This window comes from Prenolepis imparis, unplaced genomic scaffold, assembly GCF_030444845.1.
Source record: "Prenolepis imparis isolate NDT839.2.m4 unplaced genomic scaffold, iyPreImpa1.0 SCAF_9, whole genome shotgun sequence".
NCBI lineage: Eukaryota > Metazoa > Arthropoda > Insecta > Hymenoptera > Formicidae > Prenolepis > Prenolepis imparis.
Window position 1 is genome coordinate 4,111,613 of NW_028141167.1, and position 23,207 is coordinate 4,134,819.

At 37.5% G+C, this 23,207-nt stretch overlaps 5 protein-coding genes across 6 annotated transcripts; 3 read left to right on the forward strand and 2 right to left on the reverse strand.

Moving 5' to 3' along the window:
* Positions 1–22: 22 nt before the first annotated feature.
* Tam (DNA polymerase gamma, catalytic subunit tam) lies at positions 23–4,079 on the forward strand. The gene is made up of 2 exons (XM_083045943.1): positions 23–162; positions 273–4,079. The coding sequence occupies exon 2, from the start codon at positions 318–320 to the stop codon at positions 4,077–4,079; it is 3,762 nt and encodes a 1,253-aa protein (XP_082902069.1). The 5' UTR covers positions 23–162; positions 273–317.
* A 60-nt stretch (positions 4,080–4,139) lies between these two features.
* On the forward strand, positions 4,140–6,998 carry LOC145940615 (putative RNA-binding protein EIF1AD). Of its 2 annotated transcripts, XM_083045957.1 has the most exons (3): positions 4,140–4,481; positions 4,580–4,757; positions 4,971–6,998. In XM_083045957.1, the coding sequence occupies exons 1-3, from the start codon at positions 4,140–4,142 to the stop codon at positions 4,973–4,975; spliced, it is 525 nt and encodes a 174-aa protein (XP_082902083.1). In that variant the 3' UTR covers positions 4,976–6,998. The 2 variants fall into 2 exon arrangements, with proteins under 2 accessions (XP_082902083.1, XP_082902082.1); XM_083045956.1 differs by lacking the exon at positions 4,971–6,998 and having other exon boundaries at positions 4,580–4,955.
* Positions 6,999–7,952: 954 nt separating this feature from the next.
* Positions 7,953–17,855, forward strand: LOC145940611 (tubulin beta-3 chain). Its single transcript, XM_083045949.1, has 4 exons — positions 7,953–8,275; positions 11,823–11,931; positions 15,089–15,662; positions 15,860–17,855. The coding sequence occupies exons 1-4, from the start codon at positions 8,219–8,221 to the stop codon at positions 16,488–16,490; spliced, it is 1,371 nt and encodes a 456-aa protein (XP_082902075.1). The 5' UTR covers positions 7,953–8,218; the 3' UTR covers positions 16,491–17,855.
* LOC145940613 (tubulin beta chain-like) lies at positions 17,205–20,001 on the reverse strand. The gene is made up of 6 exons (XM_083045952.1): positions 19,840–20,001; positions 19,116–19,227; positions 18,785–19,012; positions 18,216–18,540; positions 17,766–18,009; positions 17,205–17,625 (listed from the first exon to the last, which is right to left on the reverse strand). Exons 1-6 carry the CDS (start codon positions 19,894–19,896, stop codon positions 17,320–17,322), a joined length of 1,272 nt encoding a protein of 423 aa, XP_082902078.1. The 5' UTR covers positions 19,897–20,001; the 3' UTR covers positions 17,205–17,319.
* Positions 20,002–20,982: 981 nt separating this feature from the next.
* On the reverse strand, positions 20,983–23,161 carry LOC145940612 (tubulin beta chain-like). Its single transcript, XM_083045951.1, has 3 exons — positions 22,908–23,161; positions 21,927–22,591; positions 20,983–21,729 (listed from the first exon to the last, which is right to left on the reverse strand). The coding sequence occupies exons 1-3, from the start codon at positions 22,962–22,964 to the stop codon at positions 21,123–21,125; spliced, it is 1,329 nt and encodes a 442-aa protein (XP_082902077.1). The 5' UTR covers positions 22,965–23,161; the 3' UTR covers positions 20,983–21,122.
* Between the last annotated feature and the right edge of the window lie 46 nt (positions 23,162–23,207).

The following is a 23,207-nucleotide window of genomic DNA, read 5'->3' on the forward strand; positions in this document are numbered from 1 at the left end:
TACAAGTGAAAGCGATGGCGTTGTTGGTTGTTGTACAAAATTTGGCTTTCCTCTGCTTGTATGAAGACAAAAGACAAGGCACGCACGATTTTGGAAGCGTTATTGAATTACTGAGTATTTTCTACGAAATCAAACAGAATTAGCCTTATTTAGTGTCATCAGGTAAGACTTGGTTTCTTTTTCTTTTTTAGTAAAATTGTCAATGAAATATCGCTTCACGTAACACGTGCGATTTCGACAAGTTCACTGAAACACGTGTTTCGTTTTGTCAGCCGTTGAGGGGTATTCGAGGGAAGAAATGTACGAGACGATAAAATATGCGATCGAAGGTTCGTTTGATCAGTATCTGCATTCGGCATAAATGCACGAACGTGCAGGACGGTATACGAATTTCCAAGAAGAGTCAATGGAAGAAGGTTCGTCTAAAAACTGCGCAAGATGTCAAGTTTCATCGGAAAGAACCTCTAACATCGAAAAATGCCGGACGACAAACCGCGTCGAACTCTATTTATAATACACCTGCGATACCCGATAATTTCGAGGCGGGTTTCTGTAAATTATTCGCAACATTCGAAGGCGTATCAAACAAATCGGATATTAATGTGCAGGAAGAATTGAAAGTGGTTGAGAAAGTAAATTTAGATGTAGAGACGCAATCGATTGAATTGTCGCATCAACGATTATCCCAAAATAATGCTCAAGAATCAAAAGAATCATTGGAAAGTAGCACGAATGTTGATATGGCCATTAATTTGAGAAAGAATACTGTTAGAGTTAACCAAGTTAATATGCAAATGTTACCCAAATTATTGCATAAACACTTGTTCGGGAAGGATAATAAGCAAGAACGTCTCCCTGAAGAGGAAATCAACAGCATCAAGAAAAATTTAAGCACATATGGCATAAATGTGGAGGATGCAACCAGGTTGCCGGATGTAAACTTGAAGCTACCAATTTTGGAAGGGAAAGATATAGAGGAACATTTTTACAACATTGGAAGAGCACAAGTTAAGCCGTATCTGAAGATCATAAGTGAAATTATAAAGGACATTCCAGAGATGCCGAAACAGTGGCTCTTCAAAGAAGGCTGGACCAGATATACGGCAGACGGTAGGGTGGAATGTGTAGATCATCCGTTGGAAGATGGAGTAGTTTTTGATATTGAAGTTTGCATGAAACAGGGTCCTTTGCCTACTCTCGCCACCGCAGTCAGTAATAAAGCTTGGTATAGTTGGGTATCAAATTCTTTGGCGCAGGGTATCGGTCAGATGTTTGACACACAGTTATTTACGCCTAGTATGCTTATTCCTATGGAAAGTAACAAAGACGAGCATGGACACAAATTGAATCAACACCAGAAGAAACCAAAGATCATCGTAGGTCACAATGTGTCGTATGACAGAAGTAGAATTAAAGAGCAATATTGGATGAATTGTACCGGAAGTCGTTTTCTCGATACTATGTCGTTACATGTATGTGTCAGTGGTCTTAATAGCTATCAACGATCGTTGTTATTATCTAAAAAAACGGATTTGGAGAAGGATAGCTGGCAATCCAATACATCATTGAACAGCTTGGTAGAAGTACATAAGCTGTATTGTGGCTACGAGATAAGTAAGGAATCGAGAGACATATTTGTTGAAGGTACTATCGAAGATGTTAAAAATAATTTTGATATGTTGATGACTTACTGCGCCGGTGATGCTGTTGCTACTCACAATGTTCTACGCAATTTATTTCCGCTTTTTCAGGAGAGATTTTCTCATCCTGTTACTCTAGCTGGAATGTTAGAACTCGGCTCTGCATATTTGCCAGTGAATTCTAATTGGCAGCGATACTTGGAGGAATCAGAATCCACTTTTGACGATTTAAATTACGAAGCGAAGTTCACTCTCGCTAAGAGAGCCGACGCTGTTTGCCATCTCATGCACGATGAAAGATATAAAGAAGATTTGTGGATGTGGGATCAAGATTGGAGTACGCAAAAAATTAAAATGAAAAATAAAGTGTCCCCATCAAAAGCAAAACTTGCCAATGTAGAAAATATGAAAGAAGAGTCAGACAATACGAAAGAAAAGATGAAAGAGCAGTCAGACAATAAGAGATATTTATCGGATGACGAAGAAGATGAAGAGGATCCTCTGGCGAAGGAGTTTGCTTATTTGGAGGAGACTAGGCACTTGTTACCTGCCAGAATGCCCCATATGCCGGGATATCCAGCCTGGTATAAAAAACTCTGTCCTAAACCAAGCGACGAAGATTGGATGCCGGGTCCTCAAAACATCAGCACCTCCATGCAAGTAGTTCCTAAACTGTTAAATCTGACGTGGGAAAAGTATCCGTTGCATTACATAAAGGATCACGGTTGGGGAATTCTGGTACCTTACAACGACGATCCCGACGTTGAGACTAAAATACCGCTGAAAAATCTTTTAGCGCACTGCCCGTTGCCTACATCCAACAGATCTAGGGACACATCCGGAGACGCCATGTCCACCTTGAGCACCGATGTGCAGAACGATCTTCACAAAACGGAATTCTGGCGATTCAAGAAGAAGCAGAACGGACCGGACAACAAGATATACAAGGGCACCGGCATGTGGTGCAACGTCGTCATTGACGATTGTTGCTACTTCTTCAAGCTACCGCACAAAGACGGTGCCAGTTACAACGTTGGTAACCCGCTCGCCAAGGATTTTCTCAATAAATTTTCCGAAAATGTACTCGCCGGTTTGGACGTCAGCGCCGCGGAGGTACTGAAGATCGCCCGCATGTTGTCCTACTGGCGAAACAATCGCGACAGGATCATGTCGCAGCTGGTGATATGGTTGGACGATCATTCTCTGCCCGGTAACGTCAAGAAGATCAAGAGACATACGCGTTACGGCGCGATAATACCTCAAGTAGTCGTTTCCGGTACTTTAACACGACGTGCTGTAGAACCCACGTGGATGACGGCGTCAAACGCGCATGTTGAACGAATCGGTTCCGAGTTGAGATGCATGGTTCAAGCGCCGCCAGGATATAATATCGTTGGCGCCGACGTAGACAGTCAAGAGCTGTGGATTGCCTCCGTCATCGGAGACGCGCACTACAAAAGTATTCACGGGGCGACCCCTTTCGGCTGGATGACTCTGATCGGTACTAAATCCAACAGTACGGACATGCACAGCGTTACCGCCAAGGCCATCGGCATCTCGCGCGATCACGCCAAGGTCATCAACTACGCACGGATCTACGGCGCCGGTCAGAAGTTCGCCGAGCGATTGCTGAAGCAGTTCAATCCATCCATGACTGATGCAGAAGCCGCTTCCAAGTCGCGCAAGATGTTCGCCTTGACCAAGGGTAAAAAGGTGTTTCGTTTAAAGTCTGAATTCGTCAATAATGACTTGGAAGACAAGCCTTACACATCCTATGAGGCATATCAGATGGCAAAGTTGCACGGCAAAACGTTGCAAGACATATTTCAGAAGTACGAATGGATAGACGGCTCGGAATCGGCCATGTTCAACCGGCTGGAGCAGATTGCTGGCCACAAACATCCGGTCACGCCGTTTCTCAACGCCAGATTGAGTCGCGCCCTGGAGCTCACCAATACCGACAACGACGACAAGTTCTTGCCCACCAAGATCAATTGGGTGGTGCAGAGCGGCGCGGCGGACTTTCTTCACTTGATGCTGGTCTGCATGAGATGGTTGATGAGAGACAACGCGAGATTCTGCTTGTCGTTTCACGACGAAGTGAGATATCTGGTCCCGGCTAAGTACAAGTACAACGCCGCGCTGGCGATGCACGTGACCAACTTGATGACGAGATCGTTCTGCGCCTCTCGTCTAGGTATAAGAGATCTGCCGATGTCGGTAGCCTTCTTCGCCGCCGTGGAAGTCGATACCGTCCTTCGCAAAGAGTCCGCGCACGATTGCAAGACCCCGTCGAATCCTCACGGTCTGGAGAACGGATACGAAATATCGCCCGGCGAGACTTTAGACGTGTGGGCCGCCTTGGAAAAATCCGGTGGCTCGCTAGGTTCCTGGCATGACGCGAAAAATCGCAAACTTAAGCCGGCAGAAGATTCTTAAATTAAAGCTACGAAAATCGCGAAATTAATTTTTTTATATAACGATTTTTCGAAAAAGTTAATGGAGGAGAAGGAAAAAAAGAATAAAAATTGCGATATTATTTTAAATTTAATTTTACAGACAAGCACAATGTCGTCTTCTATTGCAACAAAACGTAAATACGTTTTTCAAGAACTCGACGATATGAGCCTTCCCACGGATTCGCAAACCATCGTACGAATTGTTCAGGCCCGAGGCCATAATCTTCATGAAGTCGCCACTCCCTCCGGAGAGCAATTCATTGTCTCGATGCCTACCAAATTTAGGCAGAATATCTGGATAAAGAGAGGTGATTATATCGTTATCGAGCCAATCCAGGAAGGCAAAAAGGTTAAAGGTGAAATTGTCAAGATACTCACAAAGGTAATTTATCATCTTATAGCTATTTAATTATACTATTTTTCATAGTTTTTTCTATTGTGTTTCTATTATGTCTAATTTTATTAATAATACGTTTTCAGGGTCACATAAAATGGTATCGTGCACAGAACTGTTGGCCACCGGAATTCAATGAAGATCCATCGAGAAACGGACAGTCGATAGCAACGAATTATACTACATGTAACGATGAGGAGCTCTTTGTAAATATGAATAGGTACCAGAATAATCAGGAAGTAGACGATAGTGAAAGTGATTCCAGTGAGTCTGATTCTGATTAATGTCATTAAAAACATACAGACTTTGCAATATGTTACAAGACTGTACATAGACAATTTTGTGCCTGTTAAACGGAAATCTTCCTTCTTTTCTACTCGAATGTGTGTGTGTATGTATATAGATATATATACACACACATATATGTACATATATAATTACATAATAAATTTTTGCATATAATATTGATTTTCACAGGATGACATTTTCTCTTGATAAACTATATAGAGGCGTCTCAAATATGGGATTTAAATTGAGGAGATGACCGCTTTCTCTCTGCGATATGCAGCACTTTGCATCATAACGTCATCATAATAACGTAATATACAATGCGGCACGGTTATGAATGTTGAGTGCATAGCTCGGACTAGCTAGCTAACGGATTAACCAAGTACTGTTAAACCGACGGAATTAATGATCGGCCGGACGCGAGATTTCGGTCTTGCGCCGAATCGTTATGCGCTTCAAACGAAGAGGCGAATAGAACCGCGAAAGGAGCCGCGCGCACATTATTGTTTCGTTGGGAAAGAAAAAAACTGGCCGGACGGTCGGCACGCAAGAAACTCGGAGCCGGAAATAATTGTGGCCTGCGTGTGACCCCGCACTTCCGCTTAATAACAAACGTCTCCTTTCTTATTTTTCTCCGAGATTATCGCTTTATCTTGTCCCCCTAATTTCGTGCAATTAACCTTTGATCCACATAATACTCTTTTCTCACGAACGATGATGATCCTCAGAGACCTTAAAGTACTTTGATTATTTTACGATTGATCCGATGATTTTTAATTTGCGCGTCGCGACATTAATGCGTATGTGTGAAGCACTTAATTAATTTATATAATAATATAATAAAGTTAGATATATAAAAAAATTATTTAATGCGCAAAATTGTACAATTACAATTATTACTGACATATAAATAATTTTGGTAAATTATTGGAAGATATTTAAATTATAAAGAAATATTATATTATATTATATTATAAATTATTGAAATCTCTCTCTCATGCGCGCGCATAATTGCCAGACGATGATTTGAGTCGTTCGCCTTGATAAAACGCAGACATTGACCTTAGTAGAAAAAACATGACTCATCGTCCCCGCTGCGTGTTGACCGTCTCGTCTTGCGAATTCGATCCATTCCCCAGGCGCCGCACGCAAACGATAAAGTGCGCACGTCCTACATACTTGACTCATTGAAAGAAAAAAAAGAAACAAGAGATAAGCAACATTTTCTGCCTAGCGTGCCAAATACCGACTCTCCTTTCGTGGTGTCTCTTTTATATATTTATTAATTTAATTTCACAAAATTCTCTGTTCTTCCGAATAAGTAGTTCTATTCCAAGGATTTCGATCTTTTTAATTAAAATGCACTCAGAAAAGTGCAGGCTTAATGAGATTAGATTAAATTAATCTTTGGTGCATAACAAAAGTTGTGCGCACATGCGGGTTAAAATTAAATAGAACGCGCGCGCGATAACGTGTGATTAATAGTTATAATTATCAGACACAGTTACTTCCATACTTGGAAAAAATCTATTAACACGGTTCTACTCTAGGATGATAAAGAAAATTCAGTACTTTCTTTCAAAATCTCGAAAATTAATGCATCTGGTGCAAAAGTTGTTCCATTTTTATTTAATTATCTATTTAATTATCTGTCAGACACAAAGAAAACGAGAGAAAGAGGAAAGTTGATCGCAAATTGCGTTGTTCTGTTTGACAAAAACCGGCATTTATCGGACCTCCTCGCTTTTCGAAAGCACACGATGATCGTCGCGTGTCACCATGTCAATGACGCGGATGTTAACGGGAAGCGAGAAAAAACGTTAGAATAATAGACGAAAGCTTTTTACAACAGCGGGAGACCGTGAAGGAGAGCGTCGCGCAGCTGGAGACGGGATGCGCGACTATCCGTCTCGATTATTATCTCGTTTTCGACGAGGACGGTGGAAAGCCGCGTGCAGATAAGTCGCTTTAAGAGAGTGATTCACGGGATAGAGATTTCCAGCATCTTGCTTTGTTCGTGCACTTTCGACTTTTTTTTTCAGAGCGACATCCTGCTTAAAGAATTCGTGGCATGCAACCATATGACTGTGTTTCGTGCGTTTACGGATAATTATACGCTGTAACTTGAAACGATTGGTACCCAACTATTGGAGTTTTAACGTGAAATGTTGAATATTAGAGTATTTATAAATTTTTCCGAGCGCGTACGTTGAATTACTTTCTATTAATTACACTATATTTAGAAAATGACGTAAAATTTTACTCCAACTCGCGCAAGAAACGCTTTTAAAAGTTTATTTATAGATGAAATAAATTATACAAAATATAGATTTTCAGAGAAACTAAAAGATATCTTTAATACCCGATCTTTAATAATCTTTTTACCCGAAGTTCAGGCAAAAACGATTAAATTGTGGAAAATTAATGTAATTAAAAGTATGTTAGTCTGTAATATTTATTACATCCTGACGTTTTTGAATACATCCCGACGTCGATTATAATTCCCAGGTATTAACAGCATGCAAGCGTTGCCCCAGAATTCATATGACCGAAACGCTTCCCGTTAAACGTGATACCTTCGCCTGTATTCACTACCCAGGAGGAAGTATGTACTTTCCAAAAAAATCCTATCTCCTGTTACAGTTCCGGTGAATAAGCTCCGAAGTAATTCGATATAAAGAATAAATAATACCGTCGCATTCAATAATATCCCACACTGGCGCAAACCTATATATAATTTACAGCTTCCGGTAATCAAATCACGAAATAATCGTATAATTAATTCGCAGTATATTCGAAGAATCGATTTTGCGCTCCAAGCGGATGAAGAAAAAAAAAAGAAAACTATACTCGCTGATGATCAGAGAAGCGACGTATTCACATAGAGAGAAGAGAAACAAACGGACTGGAAGAGCGTAATTCGGGAGATTTGTGTATCGCTGAGGGTTTACACACCCCTTCTCTCGGGAGAACCCCATGGATGCAAAAACCAGCCCCGTCGTTTTTCCTCCCCTTCTCTTTTTTTCTCTTTCTCTTTCTATCTTTTGTTCTACTTTCCTTCTCTCTCTCTCTCTCTCTTTCTCTGTGTCAGGACGACGGGATTGCTCTCCCCGCTCCTCTCTCACTCAGTCTTTACCCCATCATCGCCGAGTCGCCGTAGCTCCGCTTCGGGAGAGTGGAGGCCGACACGAGTGCGTTTCCCTCGTCCGGCTCGTCATCCATTCGCAGGCTCGACTCGCGACGGCCGGTTGCACACCTCGCCTCGGTTGCACTCAGTTGCACACGCTACGCACAGCTACGCATTCCATTTCAACGCGTCGAGCACGCAGTACCGGGGACAAACTCGAGCCGCGATCACGGCAGGATACGGAGGAGGACCAGGAGAAGAGATCAGCTGTTCGTTACCATCGTTTTATTCGCGCTGAAAGGAAAGCAGGATGAGGGAAATCGTGCATCTGCAGGCTGGACAATGCGGCAACCAGATCGGAGCTAAGGTAGGTCGACGTTTTAATCCCTAAGAAGAGATGTACGTCTTTTCTGAAGACTCTTTCAAGCGAGAATTTAAAATGTGGAAGTAAAATTATTGCATGCGCATTTTAATTAACAAACTGTAAATTCGAAGTTCATTCCTCCTCGGCAAATTTGATAATTAGGTTGTTCTTCATTAAGGAAGCGGTTTTCTAAGGTGTGTTCCATGTTATTAAAAATTATTTGTACATATATTAGGATCACGAGATGTTTTAGCAAATTTTTTAATTATTCTTTCAAATTATTCTTCTTTAATTCTATGGTCTAGCTTTAAAAAAAAATATTTTATCGATCGAAATATATCATCAAAGCAAATCGTTGATTAATGAATTGATATAATAATTCTAAACGAAAGTACGGATAAAAAGTTGAACGCAATTTTAATATCGAAAGCTAAAAACGTGAATGGAAATCGTGATATATTCAACAGGGTGTGGAGAGTCGCAGAAGAGCATTACGATAGGGCAACAATTTAATTTATTCGTTTGCGAAGATATGCGGCGCCGGAAATTAATCGTAAACCTGGCTTATGTCGCGTGCTGAGACGACAGACAGTCAATTAAAGCTCGAACAAGCCGGGCATTGTGACTCACTGTCTTCGAAATATCGATCCTACTTCGTTCGGGGCATTTTTACCATGATTAACAAAAGAACTATGCTCTTCAAACTTTCTCTTCTCGTTCTCGTTATTTTCAAGGAATTAGTCTATCCGTCAAAATGTCTCTTTTTTCTGAATACGAAATATTACTTTGATCACAAAAAACACGATAATTATGAATATTTAACAATCTGAAATGATTAACAAGAATGAAAATATATTTTTGAGAACTCGAAACTGTCTTGAAAGTTGTGTAAATTTCTCTAGTTCGTCTTTCTTGTCATAATTTAATCAATAAACTCGGTGAAATAAATCATCAGCAGAAATACAAACATTGTTTAAAAAAAATTTAAGTACAATCTTTCGCAGTGATATCATTTGGCTGCAGCTATAATTGAGTCGAAGATAAGGCACACAACGATATGGAATTTAAAGAGCTATGCTCGTCTCGCGCTATTCCCCCTTTTATCTGGTGCGACCTAAAGTGCGTAAAGTGACCCAAGTTTTAATCGTGCTGGCTAACTTAAAGAGCGGGGGCAGGAAGCGAGACGATACTTAATGTGTACTTAAAGAGCACTTAAAATTCTGCAGTAATCGTCTCCATTATCCATTGGCGTAAAAATGAGTGGAGTCGGTCGTCTCGAGATTGGAATCTTTTGAAATGAAATAAATCAGTTGTTTAAAAAAATCAAGTAAATTATTCTCGACGTAAAATATTGATAAAATAAAAAAATTACTTTTATTACACGCGATTAAAAAATAATTTGCACGTTGAAGTAAATTAAATATTATATACATATATAGGTATATTTGTGTGTGTGTGTGTGTGTGTATGATTGTAAATAAATGTTAATGTTAATTCTTATTGCTTGTTGATTCTGAGTGAGACACGTTATTGGAAACATTGTAAAAAGTATTATTGCGAAAGAAGCACTTCAGATTCGTTAATCTTATTGATCGAGTTTATAGGTGTGACAACATAGGGATTCATGATATTCGAGATTTAATTACATCAGTTATTGCACAATATTTAAAAAAAAAAAACATTTTTTTGCATAAAAGATCAGTTACCTTGTACGTTATTAATTTATTGTTAATTTACTCCAATTATGTACCCATTCTGTTCATTATTTTGGATTATTTCGCATTCATATATTTTTGTATTTTATTGTGTATTATTTTTATATACATATATTAATAAATAAATTTAATAAATATTGAAAAAATTGACAGGCAGTCCAATGTGAAAGCTGTCGTAAAGATTTAACTGCACTTAGCTAAAGTAAACTTGTTGCTTTATCGTCATTTATCTTCGATATCTTATCAAGTTTTCGTGTAACTTCCTTACGAATTAGGATTTTTTTACAATATTGCTTATCGTGTCACGACGCACATTATACCGTGAACCGGAAGATATGAAGGACTCAATGAGTCATTTTTATCATAAGAAATATTTTTATCAGTAACAAGTAAATATATAGATTTAGTTGCAACACAAATGAGAAGTATAATATAATCAAATATTGTACTAAAGTAACAAAAAAACAATGCATTCACTAATTAATTTAAAAAACATATTAGAAAATATATCTATATATTTTTATGTATTGATTATGCTTTTATAAATTACAAATAATTATCACTATCACAATCTATATACATATATATTCGCAATGTAAATTTTTTCTGTCATTCAAAATCTGAAAAATAATTAATTAATTAACAAAATAAAAATGCAACGCTAGACAAATGTAATTTCTCGTTACAGTGAATCAATTCGCTGAAAATCAATTCGATTTTCACAATCAGATACACATTGTTTTCGTTAGTCTAGCAAGTGCAGCGCTCAAACGATCGTCTATCTTGAAGAGTATCGTCCCTTCACTTCGTTCTAGATATGATCCACTATCGCTTCCGCGGCATTGTTTTCCGCTTGAAAGAGTTTAACGATTGCAGGAAGCAAGAATGAAGCTTCTGTGAGATTATGGAACGTTTACGATCTAAACAAGATTATATGACTATGTTTCTCGAGGAATTAAAATAAGAGGAGATTCATAAAAATCTTGCAGTGAATCAGCTAAGCATATCTCAATAATCATATTGCAATTTTGCATTTTTTTACATGATTCGTCTATGATCTAATATAATATTTCTTATCAATCAAAATAATATTTATAAAAATTAACTAAATATGATTTCTTTATATTTTTGGTTCTTCTTTGTATTTTTAACACATGCAATATATATATATATTTCTTGTAAAATACAGATCTACAAAATGATCTCTCGATAATGATAGAAATATTCTCCTTTGAACATAGCTGTTTGTGCATGAAAAAATGAGGAATGTAAATTAATTTTATTCCGCACGATAATGAGCGCAGCGAGGATGCACTAGGATGCAGTTAGAATAATCAGAGAGACACAGTTCGTTGAGGCGGCAGCTACGGCCACTCGGTCTGCTATTAATAGGAAGAGAAAATAGCAAAGACAAGACAAATGGGGAGAGAGAAGAAATGTTTTAACCCGGAGGGTGGACATGAGCCAGAGGGGGACCGTAGGCTGCGTTAATTCCGTGCCTCCCTATTTTTGGATGTCGCGCGTGTTATCCGTCCCGTCTTTTTCCCCCCTGTCACATCGCTGCCCGGGAGCTTTAGGGTAAACGTGCTCGATAGGAAGCCGTTCTTCATTCGAGTGGCTCTGAGAGTTTAGCGAAAAGTTCAACATAGAATAAACCTCTGAACGAGTTTTCTTTAGGGGAAATGATAAGAGGATACTCTCTCTCTCTCTCTCTTTCCTCTTTCAGCTATTTTTACACTGAACTATTTTTTCTGGTTATTAAATATTCCTGAAAATAAGTAAGTTGTTTGAGCAATTGACTCACGTATAGTTAATATAAACGAATTATGTTGCAGTTCTGGGAAGTCATCTCTGAAGAGCACGGGATCGATCAGTCGGGTATTTATAACGGAGAAAGCGATCTGCAACTCGAACGAATCTCTGTATACTATAATGAGGCATCTGGTAAGGACGTGTTAAACATTACGTATTTCTTTTTTTTTCATTTTTAAATGCAATTCAATATTGGAGAATCTTCTCTCTCCTCTCTCAACTTATTATTGAAATATTTATTATTATGTATATGCTACAAAATTATTTCTTATATTCACAATAAGCATATTTTCAATTTTTTTTTAAGAAAATTATATTTTTTAAACAAAATATGTAATTTATTAATATTTTGTTTTAATTTTTATTATTATTATATTTTGTTTTATATGTATATATGTATATATATTTTTCTTATTTCGTTTAATCGAACCGAATATAATTACGCGCGCGAAGCGAAGTTATGTTATTCTTTGATAATAAAATCTTAAAAATTGCAACGCATGTATAAAAATTATTATTGCAAGATAGAATTTTCTACAAGAATCTTTTGATTAAAATACCTACGCTTTCATTAGACTCACGCATCTCCATACATCCGCTACACTGCACGGCTCGCGCGAGACTGATCATCAGTTTCGCAGTTGCGATATCTCGCACGAGAATCAGTGCCGCGCGAGACGCGCAACGTGACGGACGTATGAGATGTACTAATGTAATGGAAAGGCTAGAAAGAGAGAGATGTTTTCGTCAGGTCCGGTTCATCTTGGCTGTGAAGTCAGGTTTCGTCGTTAGTTGGCGACACCGCTGCGCAGAGTCTTGCAGTCGGGGTGGGGATCAATCTTGTGCGAGACTTGCAGCGTGATGGACGTATGGGACGCACGCATCTAATGGAAAAGATAGAAAGAGAGAGGTGTCTTCGCCGGGTCCGATTCATTCTTGGCTGTGAAGTTAGGTTTCACCGTCAGATGGCGCGAGTATGACGACACCGTTCGCTGTTCAGTCTTGCGGTCAGCGGTCAGTTTTGCGCGAGACGTGCAGTGTGGAGGATGTATATAGATGCGCGAATCTAATGGAAGCGCAGATATTTTAATCGAAAGATTCTTCTGTAGAAAATTCTATTGTTTTGTCCTCTGTTAAAGATTTAAATATTGCATAATTAATTAATATATTTTTATCCATGCATTGCAATAATAATTTTTATGCATGCGTTGCAATTTTTGAGATATGTTATTATTAAAGAATAATATAACTTTGCTTCGCGCGCGTAATCATATTCGGTTAGATTAAACGAAATGAGAAAATTATATATACTATATACATGCATATATAGAAAAAAATATATATATATAATTCTATATACTGTATGAAATGTATAAACGGAGCTATTCATTAAATTCTTAATTAAATCAGAATTATATAAAAACGAATTAGATTAATTTAATATATAATAATCTAAATATAATTCCATATGCTGTATGAAATGTATAAACGGAGCTATTCATTAAATCCATAATGAAATCAGAATTATATAAAAACGAATTAGATTAATCTAATATAATAATCTAAATATATAATCAGATTAATCTAATTCGTTTCTATATAATTCTGATTTAATTAAGGATTTAATGAATAGCTCCGTTTATACATTTCATACAGTATATAGAATTATATTTATATATATCGCATTGAGTATCTCATGTATATACATGTACTTACTTAATGGAAATCGGGTTACTTGACACACCTGCTTTCTCGGTGAAAGGATGTATATAAAGATAATCTATAGAAACATCAAGAGTAGAATAGAATAAAAAGAAGAAAGTGACCAAAAAAAGATATCTGTAAAAACGAGATATTGATGTATATATTATATACATATATTCTTGAATGTGTGTGTATCTCATGACATACATACATGACATACATGATACTTAATGGAAATTGGATTATTTGATGCGCTTGGCTTCTCGGTGAAAGAGTACAAATAAGATGATCAGTCTAGAAATATCAAGAATACAATAAAATAAAAACTAGCTGGTTAATATAATTACAACTAATTTAATTTTTTAATATAATTTTGTTATGAGCATATCCATATATAAATAACAATTACACTTAAAAATAAATTATTAAACATTCCCAACAAACAATAATTTCTAATGTTTATAAGTTGGTAAAAAAAAAATATATATATATATAACAAAGTGGTATTTGCGTATATTATGCAAGTACAAAGAGATCATATTCATAGATTTCTCGATCCATGGAAGAGATCATTCCAATGGAGATGATTTCTCTCTCTTTTTCCTCTGCGCGGATTCTGTCCTCGCGTCAAAAATAGCAATAACAAGAAAGGTAGAAAAGCAAAATGTCCCGCGCCGATGGATGAAGAGGAGCGTCGAGACACGCACATTTACGCTGAAAATAGCCGCTTTGTGTGGTCGGGGACTTAGGGTTATAGATTGCGGCTGCAACACGATTTCAGGACTTCTCATGCATTTGTTTGCGCTGCAAAATGAAATTATTTCCAAGAACGTAACGCGCGGTACGTGCTTTCACACGTTTAAAACAGCTCAATTATCATGAAACATACACATTACCGGGTAAATTATACGTCAGAAATAGATTCAAACATGCTACACATGGAAACATTTATATTTTTAATTCTTATATTTCTTTTTCTCATTTTTTCTATATTTTTAATTTATATATTATTTTTCTTTAATTTATGTTACTCTTGGCGCATCGTTCTGTTTTTTTTTCAAAAATATCCAAATAATCTTAATATCTGCAATCATATTAAAAATTAATTAAAAGTACACGCATATTTCATTAAGGATTTATTTAAAAATTAGAATATTTTTTATTGTGATGTTAATTAAACGCAGATCTTCATATTCTTTTGACGGCATATCTCAATAGCTATACTCATTTGCAAACGATACAGGCACGCATTTCCGTCGACCACTATAGTCGCTACGAGTTTTTGGTAGAATGACAATAGCGACTAATTAATATGATCTCTTTGACGTCTTGTATCATTCACGAGTCATACGCCTATTGAATACAATCATTGATGTTTTATGCGTCATACGTCTCCACTTATCCTCGATATTTATGTATATTTAATAATGGAAAAAATTTAGAGATTTTTTTCCTAGAAAACATTATATAGGATATTGTTATCCCATTTTTATTTAAAACATTTTTTGTTTCTTGTATTTTTCATAATTTTATATTTCAATAAGCAAACGTTAATAATTTTGATTTTTAATTTTTCTCATCTCAGTTGCGACATCAACGAATGGAGGAAAATACGTGCCTCGCGCGATCCTGCTGGATCTGGAGCCGGGAACGATGGACGCCGTACGTTCCGGTGCTTATGGGAAGCTCTTTAGACCGGACAACTTTGTCTTTGGGCAATCCGGTGCCGGTAACAACTGGGCGAAGGGCCATTACACCGAGGGCGCCGAGTTGGTCGACTCTGTTCTCGACGTGGTGCGAAAAGAGTGCGAGAACTGCGATTGTCTTCAAGGTTTTCAACTCACTCACTCGCTGGGAGGCGGCACCGGATCCGGAATGGGCACCCTGTTGATCTCCAAGATCCGCGAGGAGTATCCCGATCGGATTATGAACACTTATTCGGTGATGCCGTCGCCCAAAGTGTCCGATACCGTCGTCGAACCATATAATGCGACCCTGTCGGTGCATCAATTGGTGGAAAATACCGATGAGACCTATTGCATCGATAACGAGGCTCTATACGATATCTGTTTCCGCACTCTCAAGGTTTCCAATCCGAGTTACAACGACCTCAATCACCTGGTCTCGCTCACCATGTCCGGAGTAACAACTTGCCTCAGGTATATATAAAAATTCACGAATTCAAAGAGAAAATAAAATAATGTTTCAAATTATTATATGACGTACAAATTCCATTTTAATTTCAAATGAAAGTATATCGGACTAATAATCTTCTCTGAGTAGCGCAAGAATTGATTAATAACGTTTTTATCTCGCGAATAAATTCGCGAATAACACACTGATTGATTTTCTTCAGGTTCCCCGGCCAGTTGAATGCCGATCTTAGGAAGCTCGCGGTGAACATGGTGCCCTTCCCACGCCTGCACTTCTTCATGCCTGGTTTCGCGCCTCTGACGTCCAGGTCCATGCAACAATATTCGGCGCTTTCCGTGCCGGAGCTCACCCAGCAGATGTTTGACGCGAAGAACATGATGGCGGCCTGCGATCCTCGCCACGGCCGATACCTCACCGTGGCGGCTGTCTTTCGCGGCAGGATGTCGATGAAGGAGGTGGACGAGCAGATGCTCAGTGTACAGAACAAAAACAGCTCGTACTTTGTCGAGTGGATACCGAACAACGTGAAGACCGCCGTCTGCGACATCCCACCGAAGGGCCTGAAGATGTCGTCGACCTTCATTGGCAACACCACCGCCATTCAGGAGCTATTCAAGAGAATCTCCGAACAATTCACGGCGATGTTCAGGAGGAAGGCTTTCCTCCACTGGTACACCGGCGAAGGCATGGACGAGATGGAATTCACCGAGGCCGAATCCAACATGAATGATTTGGTATCCGAATACCAGCAGTACCAGGAAGCCACAGCGGAGGAAGACTTCGAGGCGGAAGAGTGCGCTGATGATTTTGAAACTTGCGAGCAGGAAAACTGAAAAGCAACGCGATGCTGCTACCTTCTTCTGATTCTTCAGCTTTTCTACCTGTGTCTCGTCATCGTAGGAACTCGCGCAACGACCGACTGTGCGCTCGCGAGAAGCCGCCTTTTGATACTTTTATATATAATAAGCTCTGTAATCGACGAGGCAAATGTAATATAGGCGATCGAGATGATTTTTATACGGGATTGTTTGAAATATTTATGAATATATTATGATAATACATATTTATGAGGACGAGTATTTGAAGGCAAATGATGTAATTGCGGTGAATAATAAATTTAAAAATAATTATATCATTATTTTTGGATACGCCTATATTATATTCAGCTTTATTAGTGATAATTATAAAGATCTTAATATGTTGCTTGGATAAATGTAACATGGATTGGATTGTAATAAAAATCCTTAAAATATCACGCTTTTATCATAACTGATAATCTTGAAATAATAGAATTTCAATTTTTCTCTATATAGTTTCTCAACAAATTCTTCAATTTAAAAAAAGATTAAATTCTTTCATTTACAGTCTTTTTTGCGATATATTATATCACTAAAATTTCACTGTATTAGTTTTCTTACAGTTTTTCCATTTATATATTTTTTTTCTACATTGCTATACTCGTTTACAAGTAGCAATAAATTAAATTACAAAATTTTGATTTTTCATGATAGAAAGTATTTTTAATATTATTAAAAAGTGAGCGTATATACAATAGTTTTTTAATTCATGCAGTTCTATTTGCTGATTTATTTATATATTTGAAATATCAAGTTTAGTCTCCAAGATATGATATAAATTCTTCCTTGAAAGCCATCTGTACCTCTATGGGTTTTGATATCCATCAATGAGGGATAATAAAGTGTTCTGAGCTTCCCAGAAATCAGATATCTCAACACCTTCGGAGATGTACCCATTAATATGCGTCCTATTTCGGAACATTATTTGGAATTGATTAAGCAGGTTCATAAACACATGCTGAATCGCAGTCGTATTTGACAGCGAAGTAGCAGATATTATGTTCGCATTTGGTATGTCGCATATACCAGTTTTAATATTATCCGGAATCAATTGCACGTAATACGGCAATCTGAACATATATTGTATAAAGTGTCTGATCTCGTCCACGTCCTAAAAAGAAGAGTTAAGTCGTATATCGAAATTTAAATCTTCTCATTTTATATATTTCTTTATCATTATTTGTATCATATAAAGAATTTTAAGATACGAAAATGTTATTTTATACTCTTCTAATTTTTATTAATGGATACCCTGGGAGATATTCTGCCTCTGAAGATAGCAGCGGCGGTAAGAAATCCTTCGTTAGGATTGCAATTAATAAACATGTTTGTCCTTTCGAACATCTGTTGAATCAATGTTCTAACTATAATATTCGAATAAAGATAAGTATATGGTATAAGCCGTACGTATCCAGGCACGAAGAAGTGCAATTGGGGAAACGGCACCATGTTAATCAAAAACTTGCTGAGGCTTGGATTTAATTCACTTGGAAACCTAAACAAAAAAATAACACACAAATATAACACATAAATAAAAATCTTTTTAAATTTTCCAAATATAAAAAATAAAATTTTTGTGTAAAAATATATTTTTATGTTTATACGTTAAAAGCTTAGCAATATTAAAGTTTTATATTTTACATATAATTAAAATTCTATTTTACATTTAAGTAAAGTTCTTAAATATGCCATGATTTCAACCTGAAACACGCTGTGATCTCTGACATGCACTGCGAAATTAAATAATTTTCGCGTTCAAAGGTTGCGTCGATAAAGTGTCCGTATTCGCGATAGCACCTGTTGGTGACGGCCTCGTTGCTGAAGCAAATGACTTCCTTGATGTCATTGATCAAGTATGGAATCGTTAATATCGCATTATAGGGTTCTATATATGTTTCGTTTGATGATGGTAACAATGAATAAGATTTTTTAATTGTATCGGGATATTCATCTGTTATGTGTCTGGCGAACAAACTGCCGAAACCTGATCCAGTGCCACCGCTCAGAGCATGCACAATCTGTATACCTTCATTAATAATATATATAATTGTTAATTTTTTTATTCAACAAGAAGATTGGTCCAAGCAATAATAAAAATAAAATATAATTGAAATTTTTTTGATAATAATAATAAAATTTAGCAAGAGAGGAGAGAGAAGAGAGAAACATAGATAATGGTAATAGTTCAATAATAATAATTGATAATTTAATTCTCTCTATTTCCGCTTAAGCAATACCAAATTCTTCGCCGAGGCTATTGAACTTTCAACCTTGGAGCGAGTCGCAGGCCTCGACTTCCGTTCGCACGATCTCCAAGCTACGATTCAGGATATCAGCTCCTTCGCTGTAATAACCTTTGGCCCAATTATAGTTAGTCCCGGCGCCGTCGAACACGATATTGTTAGGCTTAAATAGCGAGCTGTAATGTGAATGTAATATTTCGTATTTCGTGCTGCAGTTGAAATCAAGCAGTAAAGCTCTGGCTACGCGTCTTCCATCTAGAAAAAAGGAAGCAAGTGCCATAATAATACATCCGCATTTAATCACTTTATAATGGTCTATAAATACTATAATTATTGTTGCGTGTAATATTATTAATACCTGCACCTTCCGAAAAGTATGCATCAATATATTCCTTTTGTAGTTCAGAAGTGCTCGGCCTGTATCTGCCATACTCATCCAATCCATGCTCATTTGCTATTGCTTCCCAAAACTAAAAATTAAATTTGATATATACAGGGTGTCCGGTAATAGTCGCATCAACCGTCGTGTGGAGATTCCTGGGATCATTTGGAGACGATTTTTCCTCAGCGAAAATGTCGAGGGAGGTCATTATTTTTTGCATGTTTTCAATTTTTGCCATCATGTATCTTTGTAACTAAGTCTTAAATTAAAATTCTATTAAAATAAACTCTACCTAAAATTAACTGAAGAATGTGAATTTATTATTATTTTATTTCCACAAGGTTTAGTTGCGAAAAATCCTTTATTTTCAATCGCTTATAACTCGAAAATTATTGGTGTCTCGACATTTTTGCTGAGGAAAAATCGTCTCCAAATGATCCCAGGAATCTGCACACGACGGTTGATGCGACTATTACCGGACACCCTGTATATATATATATTGCAATTTAATTAATTATTATAGAATTAATTTATATTAATTTAATAAATATATTTTATAAAAATTTAATGTTCTTCTCAAGAGAGCTAATATTTATTATAAAATAATTTTTTTACGACAAATGGAATATACGTTCTATATTTGTACATTACAATACAAAAGATATAGTGTTTCAGGATATAAAACAGGTTATAGAATTACCTTATTACCAATACGATTACCGCTTCGTCCTAATTGTACGTGCACGATTTCTCTCATTATGAATATATCAACTCAGAATAATTTTGAGATATAAATTAAAAAATTAATAATTCTTTTAACAAACAATCACATTTTGTTTTTAATTTTACAATTTGACTAAATAAAATATATTATACAGAAAATTTCGATATCGATGCAGACTAAAGGCTACTCTCTATCTTAATATCGATAACAGATATCGATCGTAAAATAATTAGAAGCTTAAATTAGAATTAGCACATCCAAAAGCAGATTTATCTTTTTTAATTACCTTATTATTTTTATTAGATTTTCATAAATAATTTTAATTTTTGTAATAATAGCTCTTATTTTTGATATAAAATCTCGTTACGATGTGTCAATCTGTGTTGCACAAAACAATTTTTTCTCCAGTCACACGAAACGCGCAATCATCATTTCATGCTTCTTCATCTTTTCTCCGTCAAAACATTTCCGCAATCACTTGTGTAATATTTATTATCTGACGCAATTATAATATTTTATTATTGTGATAGCAATTTTTCGCGAAGCATTATTAAATCGATGTTGCAACCAAAATCGCATTAAAATCGATACGCGCGCAAATGCACTGGATTCGCTTAGCATCTTTGCTTGTCGCAGCTTCATAGCAGCTCGCGCAATAACAGGCGTTCTCCGTTATTGCACGCAATAATAAAGTGTTTGCCCTCGCGGGGCACCGATGAGATAATGCGCAATCGCCAATTTTTGCCAAGGCCTTGGTTTCATCAATGTCAGTTGGCTAGAAGGATGATATCGAGTTCGATAACGAGAACCACGTCTTTAAACGTCCGCGAGTATTTGTGTTATTTAAGAAACGCGTATATTATATCACGCTAAATGAACAATGTCATTAATTGATACAGATGATATATTGTCGCTGTCAACGTAGCAGCGCGAGAAGTAAATCGTGTGCGATTTCCTAAACGATCAGAATGTAGCGTGCTCAGAAAAAGTCGTCAATTAATTTCACGACCTTAACAAAAGACCTTTCAATTCAATGTTTCTGCCTACGTATTATTTATTCAATTTATTGTAAACTTCACAAAAACAATACAAATCGAGATATCTTCTCAAAATACGTATACACAAACGATATATAAAATGCTGTAAAACGTTTAAAAAAAAAACAGATTAAAAATGACAGATACAAAAGAAAGAGTCGTCAAAAAAGTTTGCAAGCGTCCTCTCCGCGTTACAAGTTCTTCTTCCTTTTTCTTTCTCTTCTACTTCTCCATTTCTTCCTCATCCATTTCTTCGTCCTCCACTGTCGCCTCCTGATACTGCTGATACTCCGATACCAGGTCGTTCATGTTCGACTCCGCCTCGTTAAATTCCAACTCATCCATGCCTTCGCCGGTGTACCAGTGGAGGAAGGCCTTCCTCCTGAACATCGCCGTGAATTGTTCGGAGATTCTCTTGAACAGCTCCTGAATGGCCGTGGAGTTGCCGATGAAGGTGGCGGACATCTTGAGGCCACGGGGCGGAATATCGCACACCGCCGTCTTCACGTTGTTCGGTATCCACTCGACGAAGAACGAGCTGTTCTTGTTCTGGATGTTGAGCATCTGCTCGTCGACCTCCTTCATCGACATTCTCCCACGGAACACGGCCGCCACGGTGAGATAACGTCCGTGACGTGGATTGCAAGCAGCCATCATGTTCTTCGCGTCGAACATCTGCTGGGTGAGCTCCGGCACGGTGAGAGCTCGGTACTGTTGGCTTCCTCGGGATGTGAGGGGCGCGAAACCCGGCATGAAGAAATGCAATCGAGGAAACGGCACCATATTCACCGCGAGCTTCCTCAAATCGGCGTTCAATTGGCCGGGAAATCTATTATTATTTAAAGTAAATAGCTTGTATATTTTTTTTAACATTTATTAATTTATATATTGTATAGTTTTTCGAAAGCATTGTTAGGTCGATGTTGCAGCAGAAATCGCACCAAAATCGATACGCGCGAATGCACTGGATTTTTAAATATTTATTCATGGCATAATTCAATAACTGTTAACTTTTATACAACAGACCTTAGACAGGTTGTCACTCCGGACATAGTAGCGGAGACGAGATGATTCAGATCACCGTACGTAGGAGTAGTCAGCTTCAAAGTACGGAAGCAAATGTCGTAAAGCGCTTCGTTGTCGATGCAATAAGCTTGATCCGTGTTCTCCACCAGTTGGTGAACCGACAAGGTAGCGTTGTAGGGTTCTACAACGGTGTCGGAGACTTTCGGAGAGGGTACGACGGAGAAGGTGCTCATGATCCTGTCCGGATACTCCTCTCGGATCTTCGTGATGAGCAGAGTGCCCATTCCGGACCCGGTACCACCTCCCAGCGAATGCGTTAGTTGAAAACCCTGAAGACAATCGCAGCTCTCGGCCTCCTTTCTCACCACGTCGAGCACCGAATCGACCAGTTCGGCGCCCTCGGTGTAGTGACCTTTGGCCCAGTTATTGCCGGCCCCTGACTGTCCGAACACAAAGTTGTCCGGTCGGAATATTTGTCCGAAGGGCCCCGATCGTACGGAATCCATCGTGCCGGGTTCGAGGTCCACCAGAATCGCGCGCGGTACATATTTCGGCCCGGAGGCTTCGTTGTAGTAAACATTGATTCGTTCCAGCTGAAGATCCGAATCACCGTGATAGCTGCCCGTAGGATCGATGCCGTGCTCATCTGAGATCACTTCCCAAAACTATATAAATTGTTAGAAATAATTAAATGCCAGAGCGTGTGATAAATGATAAAATAAATAATTGCGTGATATTTAATTAAATTGTATGTTAATTAAATTGCATGTTAATTAATTAAATTGCATGTTTAATTAATTAAATGTCGTGTTTTTTTAATCGCTATATCAATATTTTAAAAAAATTGATTCTAAATTTGAAATATAAGTGCTTCAATAATATTTAAAAAATAGTATTTAAATGCAATAAATATTTCAGTATCAATAAATCTTTGAAATTGTGATTATCATTATCGTATGTTTTATTTTTTTCATTACTAACCTTGGCACCTATTTGATTGCCGCATTGACCGGCTTGGAGGTGAACAATTTCACGCATTTTATATCGAGTATCGTGAAACCTTGGGACAAAATAACTGCACGGGATTCAATGGCAACCTCCTTAATGTGAGGTAGGAGTCGATCCTTGGAAAATTTAAGGACAAGGAACGAGGATATCGCAGACTTGCTTAAGATGTCATTCAAACAGAAACAGGCGACTGCTAGATTCTCCTTGGCGACTGTCTGACCGCCTGCGTAGTTTTCTACTTGCAAATTGACGACGTAACGTAAATGTGTTTTA